Source organism: Serinus canaria, chromosome 4, assembly GCF_022539315.1.
Source record: "Serinus canaria isolate serCan28SL12 chromosome 4, serCan2020, whole genome shotgun sequence".
NCBI classification, from domain to species: domain Eukaryota; kingdom Metazoa; phylum Chordata; class Aves; order Passeriformes; family Fringillidae; genus Serinus; species Serinus canaria.
Genome location: NC_066317.1, coordinates 40,115,822 through 40,139,226, shown reverse-complemented (window position 1 = coordinate 40,139,226; position 23,405 = coordinate 40,115,822). Strand labels below are relative to the sequence as shown.

Here is a 23,405-nt window from a genome sequence, read left to right as displayed (position 1 = left end):
CAATTGTAGATTTGAAGCATTGCTGTGAATAAGATTTGGATTTTAAGTGGTTTGACTAAGTTTCTTCACTGTTTTGACTGCAGATTTTAACAGCAGCTTTTGCCTATTGTTGTGAACCCTAGAAATCCAATGATGCCAAAGATTTATTTTGAATCAATTGGGACAAATAATAGATATCTGTTCACGTACTTAAGATTCTTTTCTGTAATGCTTATTCATAGGGATGGTCCCATTGACCTCAGTAAGGTTGTTTGTGTAAATTCTAGTTGATCTCAACAAGAATTATGCAACTGGAACCCCAGTGACCTCTTGTAAGTAGCATAATCTGGGTTGTGTTCCAAGTCTTCCATAAGGGCTTTAGAAGATATTTTCAGATTTTGGATTAAAATGCCAAAATGGCATTTTAATCTGATGGCTTGAAACATTTTTTGAATGATTAAAGACATCTGCCTAGCCTAAGCATAGTAATATGTTATCCATATTACTGATAACAAGGTGATATGGATGACTGAATGTTTCTTTTTATAGTGATATTTACTACATTTAGTGTCTTACTGTCCTCTGTTTTACATAAATTTGAAATCCCAAACACTCTTTCCCAGTAGGTATTCCAGATGTCCTCAGCCCTATCAACAGTGAAACCCTTAGTGCTGGAGTAGGCAGCATTCTGAATACTTAGGAATTAATGGAAAGCTTGTGGCTTAATGGGCAGTATAGAAGGATTTGTGTAGCTGTTTAACAAATACTAGATGCCAACATGCTTTAGTTCAAAAAGAAGTTGCAGATGCAAAAAGCCAGTTGCAGGGCTAGTTTAAACTGAGTGCCCTGTGACTGATTTGAAATGACAGAACATAAAGCTCATACATTGTGGGCAGTTTTCAGAAGCACTCTCATGAGACTGTTCCCTTCTACATTTAAGGACCTGTGCTGAATCCAAACTGGCATGTTTTGTTTCAGTGTGTCCTGTTCTTGTGCTCCCAGTCTTTGTTCCCCAGATTTATACCAGTTACCCTAACAATCCTTATGTCTTCTAATGTTGAAAAGACTTTTCTATGCATACACCTTATAGAGTAGATTGTAACAGGGTGCTTCCAGGGTGCTTGGAAATTCTAAGATCATCCAAATATTTTTATTAGAGAGGCAGTGGAGAAGGTGTATTCAGTCACAAGAGGCAAAAAATTCTACCACCTATTACTTGCAGATCAAATGAATAGTTATTGTGTTCCTGTATAGCTGGCAGTCCTGCTCAGCTTTATATTACAGTTAATTTCAAAATCATACCTATCCTTGACAAAATAAGTGCAACATTTACCGAGATCAGACTTGTGCAGATGCATTTTTCCTTTGAAAACTACATGGACATGACATTCTCTAGCCTCACATTTATGTGAAGAATAAAATAGTGTGACCCCCTCAATGCACAATGGAGATCATTAATATTGCAGTACATTATGAATATTCATCCTCAGCACACTATGGTTTCTGGCATTGCTTCCACTAGTATTTTATGCATTAATTTCTTTCATGTTGTCCTACTCTAATATAGAGCATGGTTGATTTATTTCCTAATCTTTGTAAATGTGAACTTGGGTGGCTGAAAACCTTACACTTCTGTAATTCCCCTACACCCAGCAAGAGGCGAAGGGAAAAGTTCTTTATTCATTAAGTAATCTGTTTCTTTTCTTATTTTTTTTTTCCCTCAAATCTCAGCTTGGAAACCAGAAAGTAACTGCCCCTGTGATGGAGGTAAATGCTTCACAGACACACAGACAAACAGCAACAGAAGCTTCTCCACTGCCTCTTCCTTCTCCTGTGGTACCAGTTAACAGAGCCTCTTTCTCACCAGACAGTGGCACCCACCTAGTACCATATTCTTTGCCAACGCTCGATGATTTTTTGCCTTCCCTCTTTGATCAGCCCCCAGCCCTGTCCCAGTGTCCATATAAGTGCCCGTTCCTGGCTGCTGCCAGTGCTGCCCACAGGAACAGGAGCGAAGCAGCCTCTGTGAGCACAGACTCGGCCATGAGCGAGTGCTCCTCGCGCACGCTGAGCGAGTGCTCCACTGCCGTTCTAGATGAGCTGCAGACTTGTAGCTATGATACCACTGACTGCTCTGAAACACCTTCCCCAACCCTGAGCCAGATGTCTGCTGTGTCAGATGGCACCACCTTAACCAACACTGCTGCCACTTCTCATGTAATTATGCTTCCTTTTTTCCTCCTCCGTTTTGTTCAAACAGGTTGTCAGAGGGGAACAGAGTTCGAGCTTGTCTGTTATCCCATTACACAGACGAGTAACTTGGTAGTAATTTTCCGTGGTCACAGTCTGACAGTATTTTGTAACAGTTGTTTAAAAAAAAATCGTTGGCATAGCAGATTTGGGAGTAGGAAATTATTGCACAGTTGTGTGGCCAGCTAAGGTGTATCAAACGCTTTGCTTAAAAGAAATTAAATTCAAGAAATACTTGTTCCAAAGTATTAAAAGCAAGCATTCCATGGAGTTTGAAGAAATTTGTTTAAATTATTGCTAACTGTTTGCAGGTTTTTGGAGACTGGACTACCACCATTTTTGATTTACATTGAGATGCAGATTTCAATAATGTTATTTGTAAATTCATAGTAAACGTTCACAGTATTTAATGCAGGGTTTTTTTCCCCAGCCATGGTGACTGCACAAAACTGGTCTTCTCTCCTCTAATTAACCTTTTCCTTTCCTAAGCACAGTTTCTTACAGGACTGAACTGCATAAATAATCTTGAACTATTCAAGTGTCCTGTTACTTTTCTCTTGGTTAAGTCAAGGGAAAAGCCAGTATGCAGTTAGACACTTTATATGTACATTACTTTTCTGTACCTTAGTATACTCACATATGTGGAGAAAGAAGGTATGGAATCTGGGTCAAACCCAGATCACTTTTGATTTCTTTTGAGATTATCCACTTGATTAAAATGAGTCAGAACAAAGCCTTCATTTAAATTGAGCAATTCATTGCTGAATTGCAAAACAGAGAGATGTTCTGAATCCAGAGTTTTACTGGGTCACCGCAGTGTTCAAACTTTGTATAAATACTTCAGCATACAGTAATTTTCAAGCCTGAAAAGAAATAACAGTATATATACATTTTTAAGCTTTGTGTATAATTTATAAAAAGTATTTGGAGTCCAACCTTGCAAAAAGTCACCTGGAAAGCCAATGATTGGTTGTTAATGCTCTGGATGCTGCTAAAAAATAATAATAATAGCAGGCATGTAAAAGCTTTAATTCTTAACTTCTGTAACACAGCTCTGAAAATATTGGGTTTTTTTAAGAATCATTACTATGAATCTGCATAAAACACAGCACTTGTAGCCAGAGATCCCATAATAAGTATAGACTGGTCAGACAGAGTCACCCCATGACCATTTACTAGCCATGGGAAGCATGGAATGTTTATATTTTCTTGTAGCCTACTTCTAAAATTGTCAGCTAACTGTATATATTTTCTTTGAGCATCATTTTCTTGCAAGCTAAAGTGAGCAGTTGGTCCTCCTTTCCCTTTTTGGGTTATTCTCCCAGCAGAAGGCTATGTAATAGTCAGGTCTGACCACCACTTTCTCTTTTAGACACGGCAGGGATGAGTGTGACGTTTGTTCACTGTTCATGGACAAAGCCAAATGGACAGACACTCACCCAAGAGCAAGAATGCCCAAGTAGTCCTAAGAACCTCATAGAAATTAAACTGCTGGCAAAACCCAGCTCTGCAGTATAGAAAATTCATCATCTCCCACGCTGTAGAGAAGGGTCAGATGGCTCAAAATGCATCCATGAAATGAAAAAACAGTGGGGAAGCTGGTGACACACACACATGTGTTGGTAGTGTCTCTAATCCTGAAATGATCTTCATTCTCAGATTGCTGTTGATTTTGTAGGTGATAACCACTGGGAGAATGATAAAAGTAATGTAGTATTGGGCCATCCACCACTCTACCTGCATAAGATATAACCATGCTTGAGAGACTTTATGTCCACGTAGGGGATGTTAAATTATTTTTGAGTTTCTTAATGAGACTAGACAAAAAAGTTGTAAAGCAACTTCTAAGAAGAAGCAGCAGCAGCATCAGGAAGAGCTGAGTCAACAAAATTGACAAATATTCAAGGCAAAAGAGAGCTAAATGTAAAACTGGTCAATTTTCTTTACCTTTAGTCACAAATTACAGATTCTTTGAAAATCAGAAGGATGAGAGTTGCAATTCTTATTTGGGCCTATGCTTAAAATTGGAGTTAAAATTAGAGAACAGCTGGTTTTGGAAATTATTTTTTCTGGTTGTATTCCAATTATAAATTATTTTATAGGGAACATTTTCCCTATAAAATAATTTCCATAGGTGGCTCTTTTTTATGTAATTTGAAATTGTGGAATCTAATGGAAACTTGGAAATGGAAGTACACATTAGATTTTTGGTTTTTTCCAAGTTCCATGACTGTCTTGAGCTTCAGTTGATTCTGAGTATTTTAACCTGATTCAATGTCTTGAGGTCAGGTGTGTGCTGTGCAGCATTCTTGCAAAGAACTGCTCAGACATCCATACTGGGACCCCTTCTCCCTGTCTCAGCAGAGGAAAAGTTAGGAAAGAGCTCCTGTCCCAGATGGATGCCACCTTCTCTTCTGATTCAGAAATCCAGAGAGCTACTGTTTCTGATGCTCAGGCAAATTAGAGGAATTTTAAAGCTGATACCTCATAGGAATTTTTACAAGATCTTGATTATCTTGCTGCAGAAGTAGGTGGCTCTACTTGCAGTGGAGGACAGGTTAAGTAAACTGGAGAAAAAAAATTGATGGAGGTTGCTAGGGAAAGAAGCATCATGAGAAATTGTTATTTTCTCAGTAAATTGGAAAATAGGTGCAATTTGGTTGAACAGGGTTTTTTTCCCATATTGCTTCTTTTCCCACAAAGATGACCTAGGAAAGCAAAATGTCTAATTCATGAATAGGCATCTTAAAGGATTTCACTTCCTTGTAAAATCTGGGAATAAACTCTGTCACCTGGACCTAAAGTGTCACATTCTTAGATTGAAATGTCAGTTACTACCATATTACTCCAGGGGAAGAAAAGGCCTTTGAAATTTCATAAAACTGTCTTCTTTAGCTAACCATGTAAACCGTGCAAGATGCAGCAGATGAACAAATGAAATAGCCACCTTCACAGACATTTTCCTCAAAGAGATAATCATTAGAAACTAAGAAATTATAGCTGAGCTGAGATCTTATCTAAGACCTTCAGAAGCAAGCCCAAAAATGTCATATATGAACATGCCACATACGCATTTATGACTGATGTCCTTCAACTACTTATGTGGGTCCTGTTTTCATGATATTTTGTACTCTTCATGTAAATGCCTTGCTGTTTAACTGAGCTATTTGGTAAAGCCCTTCTCAGGAATATCTCAGTCTTTTATTTCAAAAATTCATAGGGGTATCTTTCCAGTCTGCAAAGAACTCTCACCAGTTCTGCTCAGAGAAACAAAAGCCATAGGAAATGAGTAAGAAGGTGTAAGACTCTGCACACAGTTGTACAAGCTCTCCCACCAAGACAATATGTGGGAAAAGAGAATGGGTGAACACCTGAAGTAGAGGAGAGATAGCTGGTCTCAGTTTGAAACCTTATCTGAAAACATGCCTTCATTGAAATGCTGGTTTTCAGTTATGTAGCTTTTCTATTCTTACATCTCCAAAGCTGGGTGTTTTTGCAGGAGAGGATCATGTAAGAAAAGCCAATTTACTTTTGGTTCTGGTGTTTATTAAGAGAGGAGACATTTAAACACAAAACTTTCACTGGAGACATCACCACAACAGAAACTTTTCAGCTCACTTCTGAAAACAGGCATCCTTAAAATGACAAACCCCTGAATGCATCTAGGAGTTCACATGATGTGTGCATAGGACCCAGAAATTGTTTTTTCTTTCTTAGCTATGGGAGGCCAAGATGTTAAGAATTTCAAATCAATTCAGTAATCTCCAAAATACAAATGCATACAGAAGGTCATAAATAATTTAATTTTTATTTGTGAAAATAATATGCATTTTAATATGTTTTATTTATGCTTTGCTACTTCAGGTAGTCTCTTGTTTACATCTGCAACATTTTTTGGTTCATTTGTTGTATAAAATTGAGCAAAGTTTGTAGTTCTTCTAATTCAGATTTAAAGAACAGTTCTGCACTGAAGGAGATGTTGCAGAACGCTTTGCTTGCTTTTTTGCTGAAATATTCACTACCCTCTTATTTCATTCAATGCTTTCTCAGCGTCTCAGTTTTGATTCTTTCAATACTCCCCATAAAATTGATGCAGCCCTAATGCAGGGATTCTAAGCCTGGGGGCAGATAGTTTCCTCTTGTGAAGTGCCTCTAGTGACTAAAGCCTAAATGGCTTTAGGTGCTTGCTGCTTTTGCCAGTTTGCTTAGCTCTCCCATTTTTGATTCTGTTCTGTCATTTTGTGGCTGTGGGTTGTTGGGTTTTCTTAATTGGTGCTATTTATTTTTATTGTGACAGATTACATATCAGCATGCCTCAGTCACTCCAGCTGGCTTCATTTTTTAAAGAAATTTCTTTCACTCTTCTCAGCTAGTCCTAAGGAGACTTTTCCCTTCAGTCTGCCCAGAAGTTCCCATTAATATCCATAGTGCTTGAGCACGTGCACTAAGGGAATAGGTCTCTTGGTGTGAGGGATCTGTGGCAGACAGCCTTTGTCACACAGTGCTGGGAGCTTTTACTGCCATCTTCATTTTATGTTGCTGTCAGACATCTGCAAACCTTGTTTGTGCCATTGTCATTGCCTTGCCCGTGATCTCTCTGTCACCTTCCCAAGGCAGCATGCGTCACAGCCAGCACACACAAGGAGAGAAGAGGGCAGGTTCAAGGTGTAGAAGGACCACACTCTGCCCCCTTGGTGACAAGTTTTGTGTTTCAGTGAATGCAGATGCCATTATGGCTGTGTACCTGACAACTGGGAATTGTTGCCTGGATGAGTCTTGCATGGCTCTTTCTTTGGGATTGCAGTTGGAGAGCTTTGTGTGTAGTTTAATGGGATGTTGTTTTGTCTCTCTCAGGCTCAGATCACAGTGAATGGGAATTCTGGCACTGCTGCCAGCCCAGTGAGTCACTTTCAAAGGCCTTTTTCCCCTTCTTCAGCTTACCCTCCACCAGCTTCACTCAATTCCAACATTGTTATCATGCAGCATGGCAGGATGATGGGTAAGCCTCACACAGAATGTTTGCTTTATACATTACACAACGTGTTCTGATTCATGTGGTAAAGACTGCAAACAATTGCAGAGTGCTTCACATCCATAATGAAGGTATTGTCTATTCATCTACCTTGGGAAGTAAATGCAAAAACAAATAAGGGCATTTATTGTTAGGTACAGTAGTGATCCTGAACTGGAGTTACTGTTAGGTTTATAACCCAGGTGTGTGAGCTAACCTCTTGCCAATTTCCTGCTGGCTTTACCAAGGAAAGGGCATCAATCAGAATAGCTCAACCTGTCCAGCCCTTTCAGATTATGCCATAAGAAACTGAGGGCCCACTTTGTACTTTGCTCCTCCCTACAACTTCCTTCATTCTTCTGCAGAAATACTGTCAAAGAGGGAGACTCTGGGCTTTTAAAAACCAACAGCCACATCAATCTAAAACTTGTTCATGTATTTTTTTGGGCATCTTTAATTTAAAAATTAAACACAAACCAAAAACTATCAGCCTTAGGCTCTTTGCCAGTATAATCCTGTTTTGCCAAGAGAATAATTTATTTGCTGCTTTTTCTACCAGTGTTGTGCATATTTAGAAAAGATTATACATGCAAAATAACTTGAACGTGGTCCCAGAGTTTACATTTTTTTTTGTGCTTGCAGGGAAATTAGGTGACAGTTCTTGCTCTGAGACATCTTAGACAAATGCTGCTGTCATCATAGTGATAAGTACAAAAACTGTATACATGGATTACTCCACATCCCAGAATTCTAGGCGTTTTGAGTGCTTCCAGTTTGCTGATCTAAAGATCTATCAATATTGGTTTTGGATATACTTAAAATATATATTTTCCCAAGACTTTCACTCTCGTATGATGCTGAATTTCAGTGTTCCACAGTAACAGCCTGATTTAATTCTCTTTGCTCATGTAGAAATCCCCCTGATGGCCTCAGTTTGAGGCCTATAAAGAATGAAGGATCAAATCCAAAATGTTTTCTAAATTTAACACTGTGCATTTTGGGAAAAAGTTCCAAATATTCAGACGTTTGCCACACAGAGTTGCCCCTCGCCATATATGTGTAGCACTGAATTATTTACAGGATTTCAGACTTGAGTAAACAGCTGAAACAGCCATGCCAAATCCAGCACTGCAATGGGAGTGAGCAGAAATACTCAAATTAAAATTAGAGCTTTCAGTCACCGGAGCTCCTTTTGCAGGCTCACATTACCACTCATATTTTTCTTCAGAATAATCCGTGGATATTAATGCCACATGAAAGTCAATATTTATTGTCACCATTAGTGTTAGAACATATATTTTCACTCCCTGCATTCATTTATCCTGCAGTGGAACTGTCTCACTGTACCTGCATTTGGAAAATAGAGGCTTTGTAATAGCAGCCCACTATTTACTGAAAGCTGCTCCCTGAAGGAGTAGGGCTCTTTTTTCTGTACACAGGAAAGAGTATATTTTCTGCAGAAATACAAATTTTCATCTCACATCCCAGCACTGAGGTGTTTTTTGTTAAGCTTTGTTCTGCATTTTAGAAGGAAATGGTAATAGTGATGTATTAATTTCATTAGTTTTAATGGAAGATTTGAGGGGGAAGGGTAGAAATATTGCAGGTCACTATAAAACAGTAGCAGCTTGAACACTTCACCTGAATTACTGTAGGTGGATCATCAGATTGCTCTACAGGTGCTGGGTAACCAAAAACCATTTTTATGGATTATACATGGAGAGTCCCATAAATATGTCAACACACATTAAGGGAAGAGCACTGTATGTCAGGATTTTTCTCTTAAAAATATTCATGCATCAAAACTTCATGTTTCTTAGCATGTATGACATAAGTTTTTGTGCAAGGCTGTCTTCTGTGCTTACAGAACAGCAATTTTCTGTAGTTTGCTACACTTGGTGGGTGGAAGTTTTGAAATTATGTCACTGGTTTCCAAGGAATGGGTAGAAAAGGTGCAAAGTTTGATTTATAGGAGAAAGGCTGCTGCACTTTTCTCAACAGATTTCACTATGTTTGTGGGGTTTTTTTCTCTTTTTATTGAGCAAGATGTTGTGAAATAGTACTTCTACTCTAATTCTGAGTTTAATAGTTTGTCTGGTCCTCAAATAAGTTTATAATTCTTTTAATGTAACATTAAGTAGGGCAAATCCCTAGTTAAGGTGATATTTCTTTAAAAGATGTATATGTATGTGATTAAGATTGTCAGCCTTTGTTCAGTGTACTGAAATGGGGAAGTATGTTTTAACTGCCAAGTATGATTATTCTGTCATTACACAATTTTCTGTCATGTTATCTTTACAGAGTCCACAGAGACATACTCACAGCATGTTCAGAATGTTGGCACCACCACCACCACCAGTACAATACCAATCTGTAGATCCTCAGAAGAAGAAAAAAAAGTTACAGTCATTAAAGCTCCACATTATGCAGGGATTGGCCCGGTAGATGAATCTGGAATCCCTACAGCAATTAGAACGGTAGGAAATTCTGGGAAATCTGTGTATGAACTCATACAATGAACTGATTGTTGGTAATGGGTTTTTCACATTCTTCTACTCTTATATAATTTGGAATAGAGCGTGTGTAATCAGCAGCCTTGTGAATATAATATTGTGTGTTGACGAAAAGGAGAATGCTGATGGGAGCATAATTGGGCAACCTCATGTTTCTAGTTTTAATTAGAAGTAGCCAAAATTTTGTGTCTTTCTTGTGTCTCTTGTAGTTCTTGCCTTTTGGAGGTGCACGGTAATTGCATTTGGTTTATTCCTGAAATAAAGCTTATGCATTGTATATGTGTGTATGCAAATAATCATTTGTACATCTGTGTGTATATGCAAAAATCTTACACTTCTGCATTTCTTGGGGCAGTGTTCTCCTGTCATCAGGGTAGAGTAGAAGTGTGCAGTTTTGTTCTGATGGCAATCTAAGGGAGCAGCATTTTCGTGACAGTGCAGTAAATAATCACTGTGCCCTTGAGTGACACGTAAGCGAATAGCTGGGGAGCCCTTTCATTGTGACCAGCCCGGTTTTGATCATCTGCTGCTGGTCACTGCTTGAGTGGTCCCAGGATGTCAGACTGAGGAGTTTTGTTTTCACTATGCTGAAGCATTCTTTCCACTCTGCTGTCAGGGCAGCCTCTTCTGGCTGCTCCGGAGAGCGCAGAGGCAGCTGCACTAGGTCTGGGAAGGCAGCACTTGCCGGCCTTCCCAGCCAGACAAGAACTGCTGTGCTGGACGGAGAAAGGGAGAAGAGTGGGAGCCAGGATGAAAGCGGCAGAGCCCTTGCAGGTGAAGTCTTAGTGAGGTGCAGGGATGTAGCAGCTGTTGGATGTATCCTGTCTGCCAGTATTGACATATGGGGCTATGTTGTATTGCCAAGAATTGCATCAAGGGACTGAAAAATTAGAGGGGAAACCAGGAATTAATGGAGAAAACCAATAGGAAAAAATCAGGATAAGTGGTAAGATGGGGACAATTTTTTGTAAGAATGGGGGAGAAGCTGGAATTTCTTGCTTTATTTTTCACACTAAAAAGTAATGTGGTCAGAATCCTTTAAAAATGAAGACATTTCTTTCCAGCAATGCTCTAGCTTTCTGTCCTCTTTTTAAGTAAGTAGTCTCTTTGCTTTATATTGGATATGGTAATTGGTTTTGTGCTTTTTTAGTAGCAGATTGTTCTAATAGGGTGCATATCAGTTATATAAGATTATAACAGAAATCCCCCTTAAGTGTGCCTAATGAAGCTGGCAATCTGCCAAACTATATTTAACTTTCAGGTTATATGATCTGAGTCTTTCAGATTTTCTCCTAAAAATGCAATTCAGTTTGAATTAGGACATTTTCCTGCTGGTTTTGCTCTGGTTTTTGGCGTGTTTCAATTTCAAGAAATCTTATAGCCTGTAACCTTGCTGTTATAGAAATGATTCTCACAACGAGATATAAATTAAAACTTTATGCTAGCGTGTGTATGTGTAAGAGTGTGTCTGATGTGCCATTTTGCATCCTTATTCTGCTTCCTTAAGACATAGCTGGAAGTAAAATTGTTTTCAAGGTGCTTATTTGAGATTACTTTATAAGTGTGCACAAGTATATTTGAGCCCTGTGTATCCCAGCTGAGCAAGAACAAAGTTGGTATAGTTGTCAGCAAGACTCAAATATGCTGCACCTTGCAAAAGTGCTAAAACTGCATTTTCCATTAATAGTAGAAGGTAGAGTATATCACCTGCCTTTTCTCCAAGGTCAGTGAGCAATCCAAATAGGAATCTTCTCCCAGAAGGTTCACCCTCAGTCCGTCTGAAGAGAGAAGTTTTCAAATTCAGTTTATCGTTGCACGTAAAGTTTAGAAGTTTCTTACTCTTCTCTCTTTGCAAAAATGGCAACAGTCTATCAAAAAAAATGGTAAATGACGATTCAGGGGTGTTGGGTAACACAAACTGTGTTCCAAAATGCTGTGCTGCTCAAAGTTTAGCATGTTATTAGAACTCAGGAGTCTCTGTCTTCCAGACTGAGAGTGCTTCTTAGGAGTAAAGACGTTTTGCAGGATGTGATCATCTCCTCCAAATCTGTCTTCACTCTTAGAACATGGTTTGAGACAGCTGTTTAGCCAAGAAAAACAGAAAGATGTTCTTTCTATTCCTGCTGACCCATTTTGTGTCAGGCTTCTGAGGAGGGAAGGACTCCTATAAAGCTTTTTATTTACTCAGAACCCCCATCCCATGTTAACATGTTCCTTCTATGCCACTTTATCTCCTTCCAGCTCTGGGAAATGCAAGTCTGAAAATTCAGATTGTTGTTAGGTTCTGCCTTTGTGCCAAGCTCTGCCCCATAGATGGTCAAATTCCAAGACACTAAAAATGAAGTCTCTGAAAAAGCAAGGGTAAAATGCTGTCAGAAATGCTGTTTTTTCAGTCAGAAAAGCATTCAGTCAAATATAGCACCATTTACCATTGAAAGGAAAAGCCAGATTCATTGAAAGCAGTAGGGCTGCACTGTTTTAGTACATGCAAAATTATATCTTTATATCTAATTATCAAAAATAATCTGTAGACTGAAAAGACCTCTACTTAGTAAGAATGAAAAGAAAATGAAAATAAAGAATGAAGTAAGAATGAAAATAAGAATGAAAAAAAAAAAATCAAGTCCCACTAGGTTTCTTTTCCATACTTAGTGATGTAATATTATAGCTCAAAAAAACAAAAAAAAAAAAAACCCAAAAAAAACCAGAGGTCCACTGAAAGTCTCAGAATATTCTGAGTTGGAAGATCCACAGGAATCATCAAGTCCAGTCCTTAAGTGAATAGCCCATGTGGGGATCCAAGCATTATTAGCACCCTGTTCCCACCAGCTGAGCTAATCTCAGGGTCAGAGAGGCCTCCTTTAATTGCATGCTTCCTGATGGATGATTACAATTCTGCAGGGATTATGGACTCTCCTGAGAAGCAATTGCTGTTCCTTGTTATGTCCTCTACGTGCTGTTTGGCTGATTGGTTTTTTTCACATATGATGATGCTGTGTTCCAACATTTAATTGCATCAGCTGTAATGTCTGCAAAGCAGGATGGCATCTGAATGGCTTTGTGCATTGTGAATACTCTTAATTCCTCAAACAATGTTTTGTGTAGCATTAGTGACTATAAATAGAGAAAATTAATTTCAGAATTAATATATTCTATTTCTTAATCCTGTCTGGTTTATAACATAAAACAATGTTACCCCCTGAGGCTGAAACCCCTAGGAGGAGTGTGCAGGGGAGATGATGAAAGAAATATTCAAATATTCAGAAAGGTGTTGGGAAACCTCTATTCATGGAAGCTTCTCCATACCTGATCTCTATGAGGGAGCCTCCTTTGACTTTGTGGAGGACCAGGCAGTACTTGACAAACAGCAGGGACATGGCAGTAGTATTTATGCATTATTTGCAATTTGTTCATTGACCACTGGTTGGAAGACTCTTCTTGGTTTAATGCAATCAGAAAGGCAGTCACAATATCAAGGGACTGTTGCTGGGAGAAATGAGGAGAAACAGGGAGGTTATGTCCATCAGTGTGAATTGCTTCAGACCTCCTGGAATTGTAAACTTTTGAGCAATATCATCCTGGAGTACTAAACAGCATACATGTTTCAAGTCCAGCTAAATTATTCTAACCAGAGTTCCACTACTGTAGATATTTAATACCTTTAAGGAAACAATATTAATATGACCCAAATCTGCTTCTGAATAGCTTACACTTGGTGGAACTCAGCATATTGGTAGGTGAGGGAAGGAACCTATTTTATCTTGAGACAAAACTGAATCTCCTTTACCTCTGTCTTGCAAGGCAGGACTAGGTAAAAAGCATAACTCTGCTTTATTTTTTTCTTACCCAGGAGGTCCCCAAGTTCTTCAACTGACTGTCAGCTCTTATTTTAAACATTGTTATAATAATATTTAGTAGCAATTTTATGAGAACTGAATATGAGTCCTCAAAATACAGGACTAGGCAGAAATGCCTAGTCCCTATAATAAGAGCTCACCATTTTAAACAGAACATATTAGTTATGTACAGATAACAAGTAATCAAGGCAAAGGTGGGATTTAGTAAAGATGGCAGTGTATGCTGAACACATGCACATCTGTCCAGTATTCTGTAGGGAAGAATTCATAGATTTTTGCTTTTTGTGGTAAAGAAGAGTAAGCAAAATGATTGCAAATTTGGTATTTGCTGGTGCAAGACATTACACTTCAAGAGGGGTCCTTTGAATTTTCCCTGTGTACCATGAGGTTTGAACATAGTGGTTTTTGTGGTTGCCCAGAGAAGCTGTGGATGCCCCATCCCTGGAGGTGTTCAAGGCATGTAGCAGCTGTTGGATGTATCCTGTCTGCCAGTATTGATATCTGGGGCTCCACTGGATGGACCTCCAAGCAACCTGGCCTAGTGAAAGTTGTCCCTGTCGGTGCGAGGAGTGTTAGAACTTGATGATCTTTAAGGTCCCTTTCAACCCAGGCCATTCTGTGATTCCATGATTCTTTGCATTAAAACTTCTGCCTTTACAGCTACTGTGGGGCAAGTAAAACTTTAACACCTAAGAAGGATAATACTGAAAACATGTTTGTCTTTGTGTTAATCCTTTCCTGGAATATTATCATCCTACCTCAAAGAAAATTGCTGTAAGAGAAAATTCAGAAGGGTGAGAGATAAAAAGAAGCACTAGCAGGAGTCAATATGAGCAGAGTTTGGGAACCTTGGGATTAGGATTACTTAGTTTGCAAAAGGAAAGATATCATTTAATGAGTGATTATTGAATAAGTTAAAAAAAGTTGTCTGGAAAGGGCTTTTAAAACTGATAAAAAGAATACACTTTGTCAACAATCCAAACATTAATTCTGAAATATAGTGTGGGCTTAGTTCTTTTCTCAGTAGTATTACAAAGTCTTTCTGCATTATTTAACAATTACATTTAGAAAGTAATTTAAGTCAGAAATTGCCAGGAGGTCAAAAAAGCACTTTTTACATGTTTGTAATCATAAGTGCTGAGGTGTTTCTATTTTCCTGTATAGAATCTAGCATTCATCATTGTCAGATATAGGGCACTAAGGTGATGAGCTGTTGATCTCGCAATAATTCTGATGTTCTGAACCATTATACCCTCCCAGGATCGGAGTCCAAGACTGACTCAGGCTTCAGTGTCTACCAGAATTTGTTACAGGAATTCCATGATACAATGCATAAATACATTCAAAATACATGAAAACTATTATATTAAATAGGGAATAACATATAATATTTCTTTCCAGAATAATATTAAATGTCTGATCCAATCTGTACACATGGGTATTTTTATTTTGTTGTTAATTTTTAAAACTGTATTTTTTTCAGACAGTTGACAGGCCAAAGGATTGGTACAAGACAATGTTCAAGCAAATCCATATGGTTCATAAGCCTGGTGAGTATGTTCTTGTCTTTGTCTCCTCTTGTCCAGTTTGAGGGATGAGAAATTTTCTGCTGCAAATCTCCTACCATCTGCCTTTCTTTTGGAGAACTCCAGTGTTAGAACAGCGTGGGCTAGTAAGCAGGCTGGCTTAAGGAAACATTTTGTGCCTGGATTTAGAATATCTGTCATAGAATATCTTACTTGGTTTTCCTGAAACAGAGCTTTGGTGACATTGCTAGCTTTAATGTCCTTTATGATTTGCCCCAAGGATGTCAGGAAACTGTGTGAATGGCAATTATGCTCATTATATCTCTGGAAGGAAGGAGACATTATTCATCTGAGGTAGAGCTAACATTCAGTATGGTCACACAGAATGTTAGTGGGAGAATAAGAAATGTAGGCAGGAGAATATTGGCTTACAGACTCTAACTTGAACACTAGTCACATAGAAGATATTTAGGATTGCCTTTTGTGGTAGGAACAACAGCTTAACAGTCTGTAGCAGAGGAAGGCTGACAAAAGGAAGGAATCAAGCCTGGGAAGGCGAAAAGAACAGACAAAAAGTAATTTGCAGTTTGGTGCTAACTTAGTAAGTATGCAATATGAGACATGAGCAGAAGATACAGTACAATAAGATGGTAAAAACAGCCTGATTTTAATGGGAAGACAGAGTCTTCCAAAAGCACCTATGAGATGAGGAAAAGAAATGTAGTTCTTGAACCAGTCTTCTGTTTGTATTTGCAAAAACAAAGCTCAGTTTCTGTGATGAACTGGCATGTATGGCACTACTGTAACATATGTATTTCTTTTTGTAGATGACGACACAGACTTGTATAATACTGCATATGCATACAATACTGGTAGGAATTACTCCGTGTTCAAAATGAAGCTTTTGTTAATGTCAGCAAGTGATGGTGTCGTTAACTCTTCACGCTCGCTTCTGTAATGCTTGTAGACACACTTCCTAGTGTCTCGTTTGATCTCAGTTGTTCGTGCCTTTTCCCCCCAAATGAAACAAGTTTTAGTTTCATTCTTACTACAGAAACTAACTTGGCAGCTGTGGACCTCTTACTGTAGAGGGATGCACTTAGCACTGTGGTTTCTTGATTGCATTGCATTTATTTTCACTAGTGATTGTTGGTAACACAGCCTTTTCTTTATAGAAATGGAAAGGGAACTACTGTGTGAAAATGAAAATACTAATTACTGACATGGAAAGACAAAAATATTGTACTGAATACACTTTAAAAATATGAAGCGAGAGTGCCTAATAAAACTGATTTTTTTTTTACAAATTTCTCCATTTTTGTTATATGCATTCATGTTGACGTTATTTAGCCACAAGAAAAGACATATTCATCTAAGATATATAATCATTGTGTCTTAAGAAGATTATGTCCATATGGTAAAATTATTTCCAAAAAAAGGCAAAAATGAAAGCATGAATAGACTGTGTGCAAAAAGGCTATAGTGCCTTCTGCAAAACAGCCATTCAAAATTTTTTATTTCAGCTTTTGTTGCATTAAACATGCTCTCAATAGGGCCTTTTTCTGTGCTGTTCACAAGTTCAACAAGTCATCACTTGTTGTGGGTCAGTGGTTAGACATCTCTTTGTACTCTTGTGATCCTCTTCAAGACATGCTATTGCCTCATCATCACAAACCAAATAGTTATTAAAACAATCAAAAAAGGTGTCTTTCCTGCCTCTTCTCTACCTTCTGGACATGGAACAACTGAGCAACAGGATGAGCCTGGTGATTAATTACAGGCTGTCATTAACAGATGTAATGGATGTATACACCCATTAACTTCTCCATCAAATTAATTTGTTTTAACTGCACTTTACCTACGTGTTTGTAATTTTGTGTAAAAAGATATAAGAAGCTCTCTAATGAGCTGCTCAATACACAGTATTTAAAAAACTCATTTACACATTTTTGTAATCTTGCCATTTTATTGAGTTACTGTGGGTTCTTGTAGCATTCCATGTTGTGCTTTTTGAAGACTTGCCCTCATGTTGTGACTGTTTCTGGTTTTGTTTTATATTAGGTAGCTACAGTCCATCCTTCTCTGCTCAGGCACACCCAGCTGCAAAGACACAGACCTACAGACCACTGTCCAAAAGTGCTTCTGACAGTAGCTCTGATGCCTTTAAGGTCTCGTCCCCTTTGCCACCCCACGTGCCACCACCAGTACCACCACATCGTATGAGGCAACGGTCTACACCAGAAAAGTAAGTTTGTGCATTTTCAAGAGGTCTTCTTGCCAAGTACAGTACTCCAGTTGCAGAATATAACAAGGGATAAAACAGCAGCTCTAGAATAATATGATCTCAAGGGCTTTATTCAAGGGTCAGTCAGGTGATGAGGGGTGATCTTCACCAGGAGTCTGGGCATCATGCATGGTGCTGTCATTTCTTCAGTGTGCTAAAGAAGTGTTTTTTCTTATTCATGATGCAACCATGAGCATCATTAAGAGTTTTTATTCTCATTAGTGTTATTGTCCTTCTTGTTGTGTTTCAGAACAGTCTGTGCTCCAGGAGCTGTCTCCTGAGCAGTAGTTAGCAATAGTCTCTGATTACGAAAGGCCATTTGTTTTATCCAGCACCAAAGAGAAAGGATGAAAAAGATGATGTAATTCAAAAGTCAAGGGAGAGTAAAGCTGTACAAGACTGTATAAATCAATCCCCATTTCCCCAGAGTTCAGAAATCCTTTATACCCCCATTTTTTTCAATCTCTATTTTAGTATACCAAGGCAGTGTTTACAGATTAAAGAGGCATTTTGGATATTTCATAGTTCTCTATCCAAATTCTCTGCACAAAACCAGGTCCCACTGGTTAGAGTTCAGTCTGGATTCAGTCTGGAAAAAGTTATTTATTAATAACTCAGGAAATAAGTGCTTATCCTTTTGATAAAACCTTGCAAGAGACCTGCATACAAATTCTGTTGACTTCAGCATATCTGTAGGTACTAGCTCAAGAAAAAAACTTCTTTAGTGTTTACATTAATTAATACTACCTGTTAATATAATATTATGTTATTATAAATCTATATGTGTGTCTATATATATATATTATATATTAAAAGGGTAATATTTTTCCTTTCATCTGTGCCTACAAGCTCTGCTGTCTTGGTTATACTCAAGCAACAGAAGAGAATTTGACCATTTCTGTCAGCTTGGACATTGTAAACATATTTATATGTAGAAATGTAATTATATTAAACAGGTTCAAGTAATTAGCAATTTCAATAAAATATTATGAGGAAAGACCATACTAAGTGTTTAAAATTAAGACACAGCTGTGGCTTTTTAAAAAATTTGTAGGTAGTGCAATCCAAAACGGAAATCAGTAGATACACATACTGCAGAGGAAGATGAGAGTGCTTGATGGTTACTGATTTTGGCTTCCCTGTTGCCAAGGGCTGGTTGTCTAGAGGAAATGCTAAAGGTTAGAGTTGGGCTGCCTCACATAGGCCATGAGGCTTGAATTTTGTTAGCAGGTCATACAGAAGTGCAGATTTTTTTTAGCAGGACACCAAAATGTGGAGCTGTTTAGCTTTGATCTCTGGAGTTGTGTGAGTTGTCCTGTGCTAGGCCAAATGCCTCAGTCTCAGAAACTGAGGCCTGTTGCAGTGCATCTTGTCAAGCTTGGAAACAGCTGCTGAGCACTGAATTTGGCTATTTAGCCTCCCCTTTTAATCTCCTGCATGATTCGACAGGCAGTGGAAATCTGTGTTCTCCAGGCCAAGGGATGCCAAACACGTTAGCTATGCATTGCCCACTGCTGAAAGCTACAGCTTGTCAATCTTTTCCTGCCATTGGGAGATTCTTTTTTTAATTGCCTATAAAGCCAGAGTATTTAAAATTTCATGTAAGAGGCTTAGGTCCACATATATCACATGTTTTATAGCTGCGAGGCAAGATATGGTTTGCATTAGCAGTTGAGCTCAAAATATAGTCCATACAGGATAAAAGGATGAAAACTGTAAATTATTTGAACTGAGTATGAATCAGAATTTCAGTAGCATCCTTTTTTCTTCAGCAGATTGCAGTATAATACAATTCCATCAGAATATTTCCATTTTCCTATTCATTCTCAAAAAATGTAACCTTTTCTGCTCTGAAAATAATTTTTTCTCAGTGAAAATAAACAATAAAGCCATGTAGAACTACTTCCCTTTAAATGTAGGGCATTGTATAATTAGAGATGTCTGTGTCCCTGAAATGCACTTGCAAGCGTACTATAAACAAAAGCTACCCCATAGATCTTTTTAAGGCACATGACATGTGCATTATGATGTCAGGTCACATCAAACCAAGTCACACCAGAAAGACCAATAGGACTGATAAAATTTAATCAGTGTGTGCTCTTTCTTATCAAATACAGACAATAGCTGGTAGTATTTCCCCTCCCCCTTCCTCCAACCTTTGAGTTACAAGTGGGTCATTTTACACAGAGTTAAATAAAAATACTGTGTGAGCTACAGTTTTCCAAGTACAACGGAGGTAGGTACTACAAGAACTGCCATGCAAAGGGTAGCTCTCACTGTAACTAGCTAAGCGTTCCCCCAAAATGTATATGTACCTAGTAATATGACATAAATGATTGAAAAAATATGGTAGCATGGGTTACTTTTTATTATTTGCATAGCATTATTAAATAGAAAGCAATTTTATAATTATAGAGAAAATGGTTACACTTCTATTCCAAATTCAACTGCCAAATTCTTCCTCTTGTTTATCTATTCAAGACAGAGAAACAATATGCTGCTTACAAGGATATTCAGAAGCAATTCTCCTACAGATCAGGATAATGATCATCACACAAACGTTTAAAATAATTCCTAATTTTTTGCCTCAGAAAATTTTATAACTTTTAAAGTATATTCAGCCTTATTATCATATTATGTGATGACAGAAATACCTACCACTTGCCTATATTAGTATAGTGCACAAAACATGTATAGTTATTTGCAATGGTTTGCATGTTTTTTTGACATGGTATGCCAGGGTAGTTTTTAAACTGCTCTACTAGTTAAAAGAAAAATATGAGTATCACAGGCTGGACATTTCTAGTATTCTTCCTGCTGTTCTGAGCATACCTGCTGCAAACAGGTTAAGATGTTACAGTAAAACACTGGGATGCCAGGCTAGGTGTTCCACAGCTGAGATCTGGAAATATCAGCTCTTCTGAACATCATCTGGCTTTGCAGATGTCTGTTGTGCAGAGCTGTAAATCACAAGGTGGTGACAGAAAATTAGCTCAGTTACTTGTGTTTGTTGTCTAGGAATGACTGGGATCCTCCTGACAGAAAGGTAGATACTCGCAAGTTCCGTTCTGAACCGAGAAGCATTTTTGAGTATGAGCCGGGGAAGTCATCCATCCTTGAACACGAAAGACCGGTAAGACACACAAATGAAATGGGTAGCGCAGTAAGAGATTTGGTAAGAGCTTATCTTTTTGTTATTTACTATTAATAATTGCTACTTGGAAGAATACTGAAGGTCCTTTTTCAAATACGATTTTGCAGCAATTTGTCTTTGCTCTTATCGGATGGTTGTATTGAAAAATTGGGTTTGACTTGTCTGCTTAACTTACATCTTCCAGTGCTTCCAAGAATTCACCACCGTGCAATCTTCATGGATGATAGACGAAACAGATGGAAACTGCTTTTTCTAACTGGTGTGCATCTACAGCACTGATTTTTCAGCAGTATTAACAGCACATATGATATCTGAGTAATTAATGCATAAAAATAAGATATTGGCATTTTCAGGATGTGCTGAATTGTATATCAAAGGAGATTTTGGTCAAATACTGGCTGAGGTTGCCCAGACAGGACTCGCCTGAACACAGCCCTGGGCAACCTGATATGATTAGACCTACCTTTAGAGGAGGTTGGGCTAGATGACCTCTGGGGGTCCTTGCCAGTCTCAAATACTCTGTGATTTGAGTGAATGTACATTATGAATGAGTGTGCATTAGAAGTCTTTATTCCTGCTTTCTGAATAATTGTAGCAATTGTGGAATAAAGCTATGCTTAATGCTTGCAAAGTGACAATTAACAGAAGTTTTCATTTGCTCAAAGGCACATTCACCCAGCCCTTCTTATTTAACTTTGTGCTACCTTAACATTTTCTTACTTTAGAAAAGCTGTTATCTATCAATGGTGGTATTTTCTTTTCTTGGTCTTTTACTTTGGGTTTGAAATGTTTGAGGGAGTCCAGTTTTAAGGAAGAGGTTTATGAAATGAGTACTGGGTTGATTTTTGCTTCTGTATTACATGTTTGTTCACAGAATTGATTTTGACAATTTAAAGCAAATTAAGGAAATGACTGAATTTCAGAATATGCAGTATGTCAACAGTGTGAAACACCTAAACCAAGCACCTTTTCTTTTGTTTTTGTGGCCTTTGCAGGAATCTATTTTTTTGTTAGCTAGAAAACAAAAAGCTCTTTTTCTGTGAAATTGAGTTCTTGCAGAATCAATGTGTTTTTCAAAGAGGAAATTGGCATTTCTGTAGGAACTGAAATGCCATGAATGTAGGAACTTGAGTGCCATGGCTGCATTATAAACACTGAGGTAATTTTCCAGTTTTCCCAATGCCAAAGTGTAATAGCAGATTCAAATTAAAAATAAGAAAATTACACTGACTTGAATACAGTGTATTCCAAGAATGGCCTCACTTTTTTAATAAATTACATTTTTTGCTACTGTAATGTGAACAAATATAATTCATGTAACCATTGCAGTGCTGATGAATATTGTCAAAGCTATATTTTTTCAATTCTAGCAAACTAATGAAATAACAAGAAAATTAAGTTTGCTGACTGTTCCTGAATCTTTTTTTCCACTTGCTTATGCATTTTCCTTTTGCCAATCTGAACCAAAAGATGGAATTTTGAGCTTTGTTTGGTCATTAAAATAGTGTCATGCAGAAAAGCTTTAGTCATGTTGTAGTCATGTTACTTACTAAGCAATATCCACCAAGGGTAAGGTCATACTTTGCCATCTTGAAGCTTAGACTAAAAGTTTAGGCTTAGCTGATGTGCATACAAGGAACCATCTCATTGGATAAGAAATTTTTAAAGCTGAGGGAAGTACATTCATGTACAGAATTAAGAGATTTTTTTGTTTATCTATTATTCAGAGGTGAAAAAAACTGGAAATTATTATAAGATGAAAGTTTTGCTGACACTAGTGTGACATAGTTGAAAAAAATAGGGGGCTATCATAGTTTCACCAATCTGGAATGTCTACTGTTGATAAAGATGCTATTTAGCTTTATATAATTAAGATACTTCCTTTGGACCATGTTACAAACAGAAAATTAATTTGTTTCACTGAAGTATTTCCTTTCCTTGTATTCATTGAATGGGATATAGAAATTAAAACTAACTTCTTAAAGAATGATCAGCAAAGCAGGTCAAAAGCTCTTTTCATTGTGCATAGGAAAAGCTGACATCTGAAAATAATGCATTGGTTCCAAATTCAGATGAAAATTCCAAATTCTCAAATGTGTCAGTACTGCATGAATTAAATCTTCCATCTTAATAATCTCAAAATATTTGATTTCTAATGTCTGAGAAATTGTTTTAATGATACTGAAGGAAAGTAGTAATAAAAAATGTGGAATATAAAATAAATGTAGTAAATTAATATTGCAAAAGATGGACACTTATAGTGTCTGAACTAGAAAGTCATTCTTTATTAGTTTTGTCAAAATCAGAGAAGTCTAAGGAAGTTTTTCTAACACTCCAAATCACCAATTTTTTTAAAACTAAATAATTTCCATGTCTACAAGATTATAGTTTTGATGGCAAACTTAGCTGTTAAAAATAGAAAATATTTACAGCTACCTTGTATCATAATCTGTCAAGTCTGACAAATCAGACTTGAGAGATTAGCATTCCCAAATCTGCATTAATTAAAACAATGTGAGAAATAATAAACTAAAACATTAACCTAGTAAGAAACATGAAATGGATAGATTGGTTAGGGATCACTAATTGTTATAGATGCAGAAGGATGAGTGTGGTTTCAAACTGCTGCATTGTGTAGTAGCCTCTTCCATGAAACAGGAAATTAGTGTGGTTTCTTCCATAATTTGAATTTGTAAGAGTATAAATCATCAGCATAAAGGAGAGGTTTGGGATTAGTACTTTGAGATTACAGTAGAAATTTGTGAGATTGAGGCATTAAATAGTCTTACCAGACATGGTGATAACAGATTCTTTTTTTCCTATTTCAAGAA

General features: G+C 37.6%; 1 protein-coding gene across 12 annotated transcripts in view; it reads left to right on the top strand.

The window, feature by feature from the left end:
* SORBS2 (sorbin and SH3 domain containing 2) overlaps positions 1 to 23,405 on the top strand; it is a 204,196-nt gene that overhangs the window by 140,531 nt on the left and 40,260 nt on the right. For 6 of the 12 annotated variants that reach the window (XM_050973806.1, XM_018926554.3, XM_050973799.1 and 3 more), the window contains 6 exons: positions 7,084 to 7,228; positions 9,542 to 9,717; positions 15,094 to 15,160; positions 15,964 to 16,008; positions 17,198 to 17,381; positions 20,439 to 20,553. In XM_050973806.1, the coding sequence (XP_050829763.1) occupies positions 7,084 to 7,228; positions 9,542 to 9,717; positions 15,094 to 15,160; positions 15,964 to 16,008; positions 17,198 to 17,381; positions 20,439 to 20,553 (732 nt within the window). Of the gene's footprint in view, positions 1 to 1,710; positions 2,197 to 7,083; positions 7,229 to 9,541; positions 9,718 to 10,412; positions 10,528 to 15,093; positions 15,161 to 15,963; positions 16,009 to 17,197; positions 17,382 to 20,438; positions 20,554 to 23,405 lie in introns of those variants that run through there. The other 6 variants (XM_018926555.3, XM_050973803.1, XM_050973797.1 and 3 more) reach the window with 5 other exon arrangements.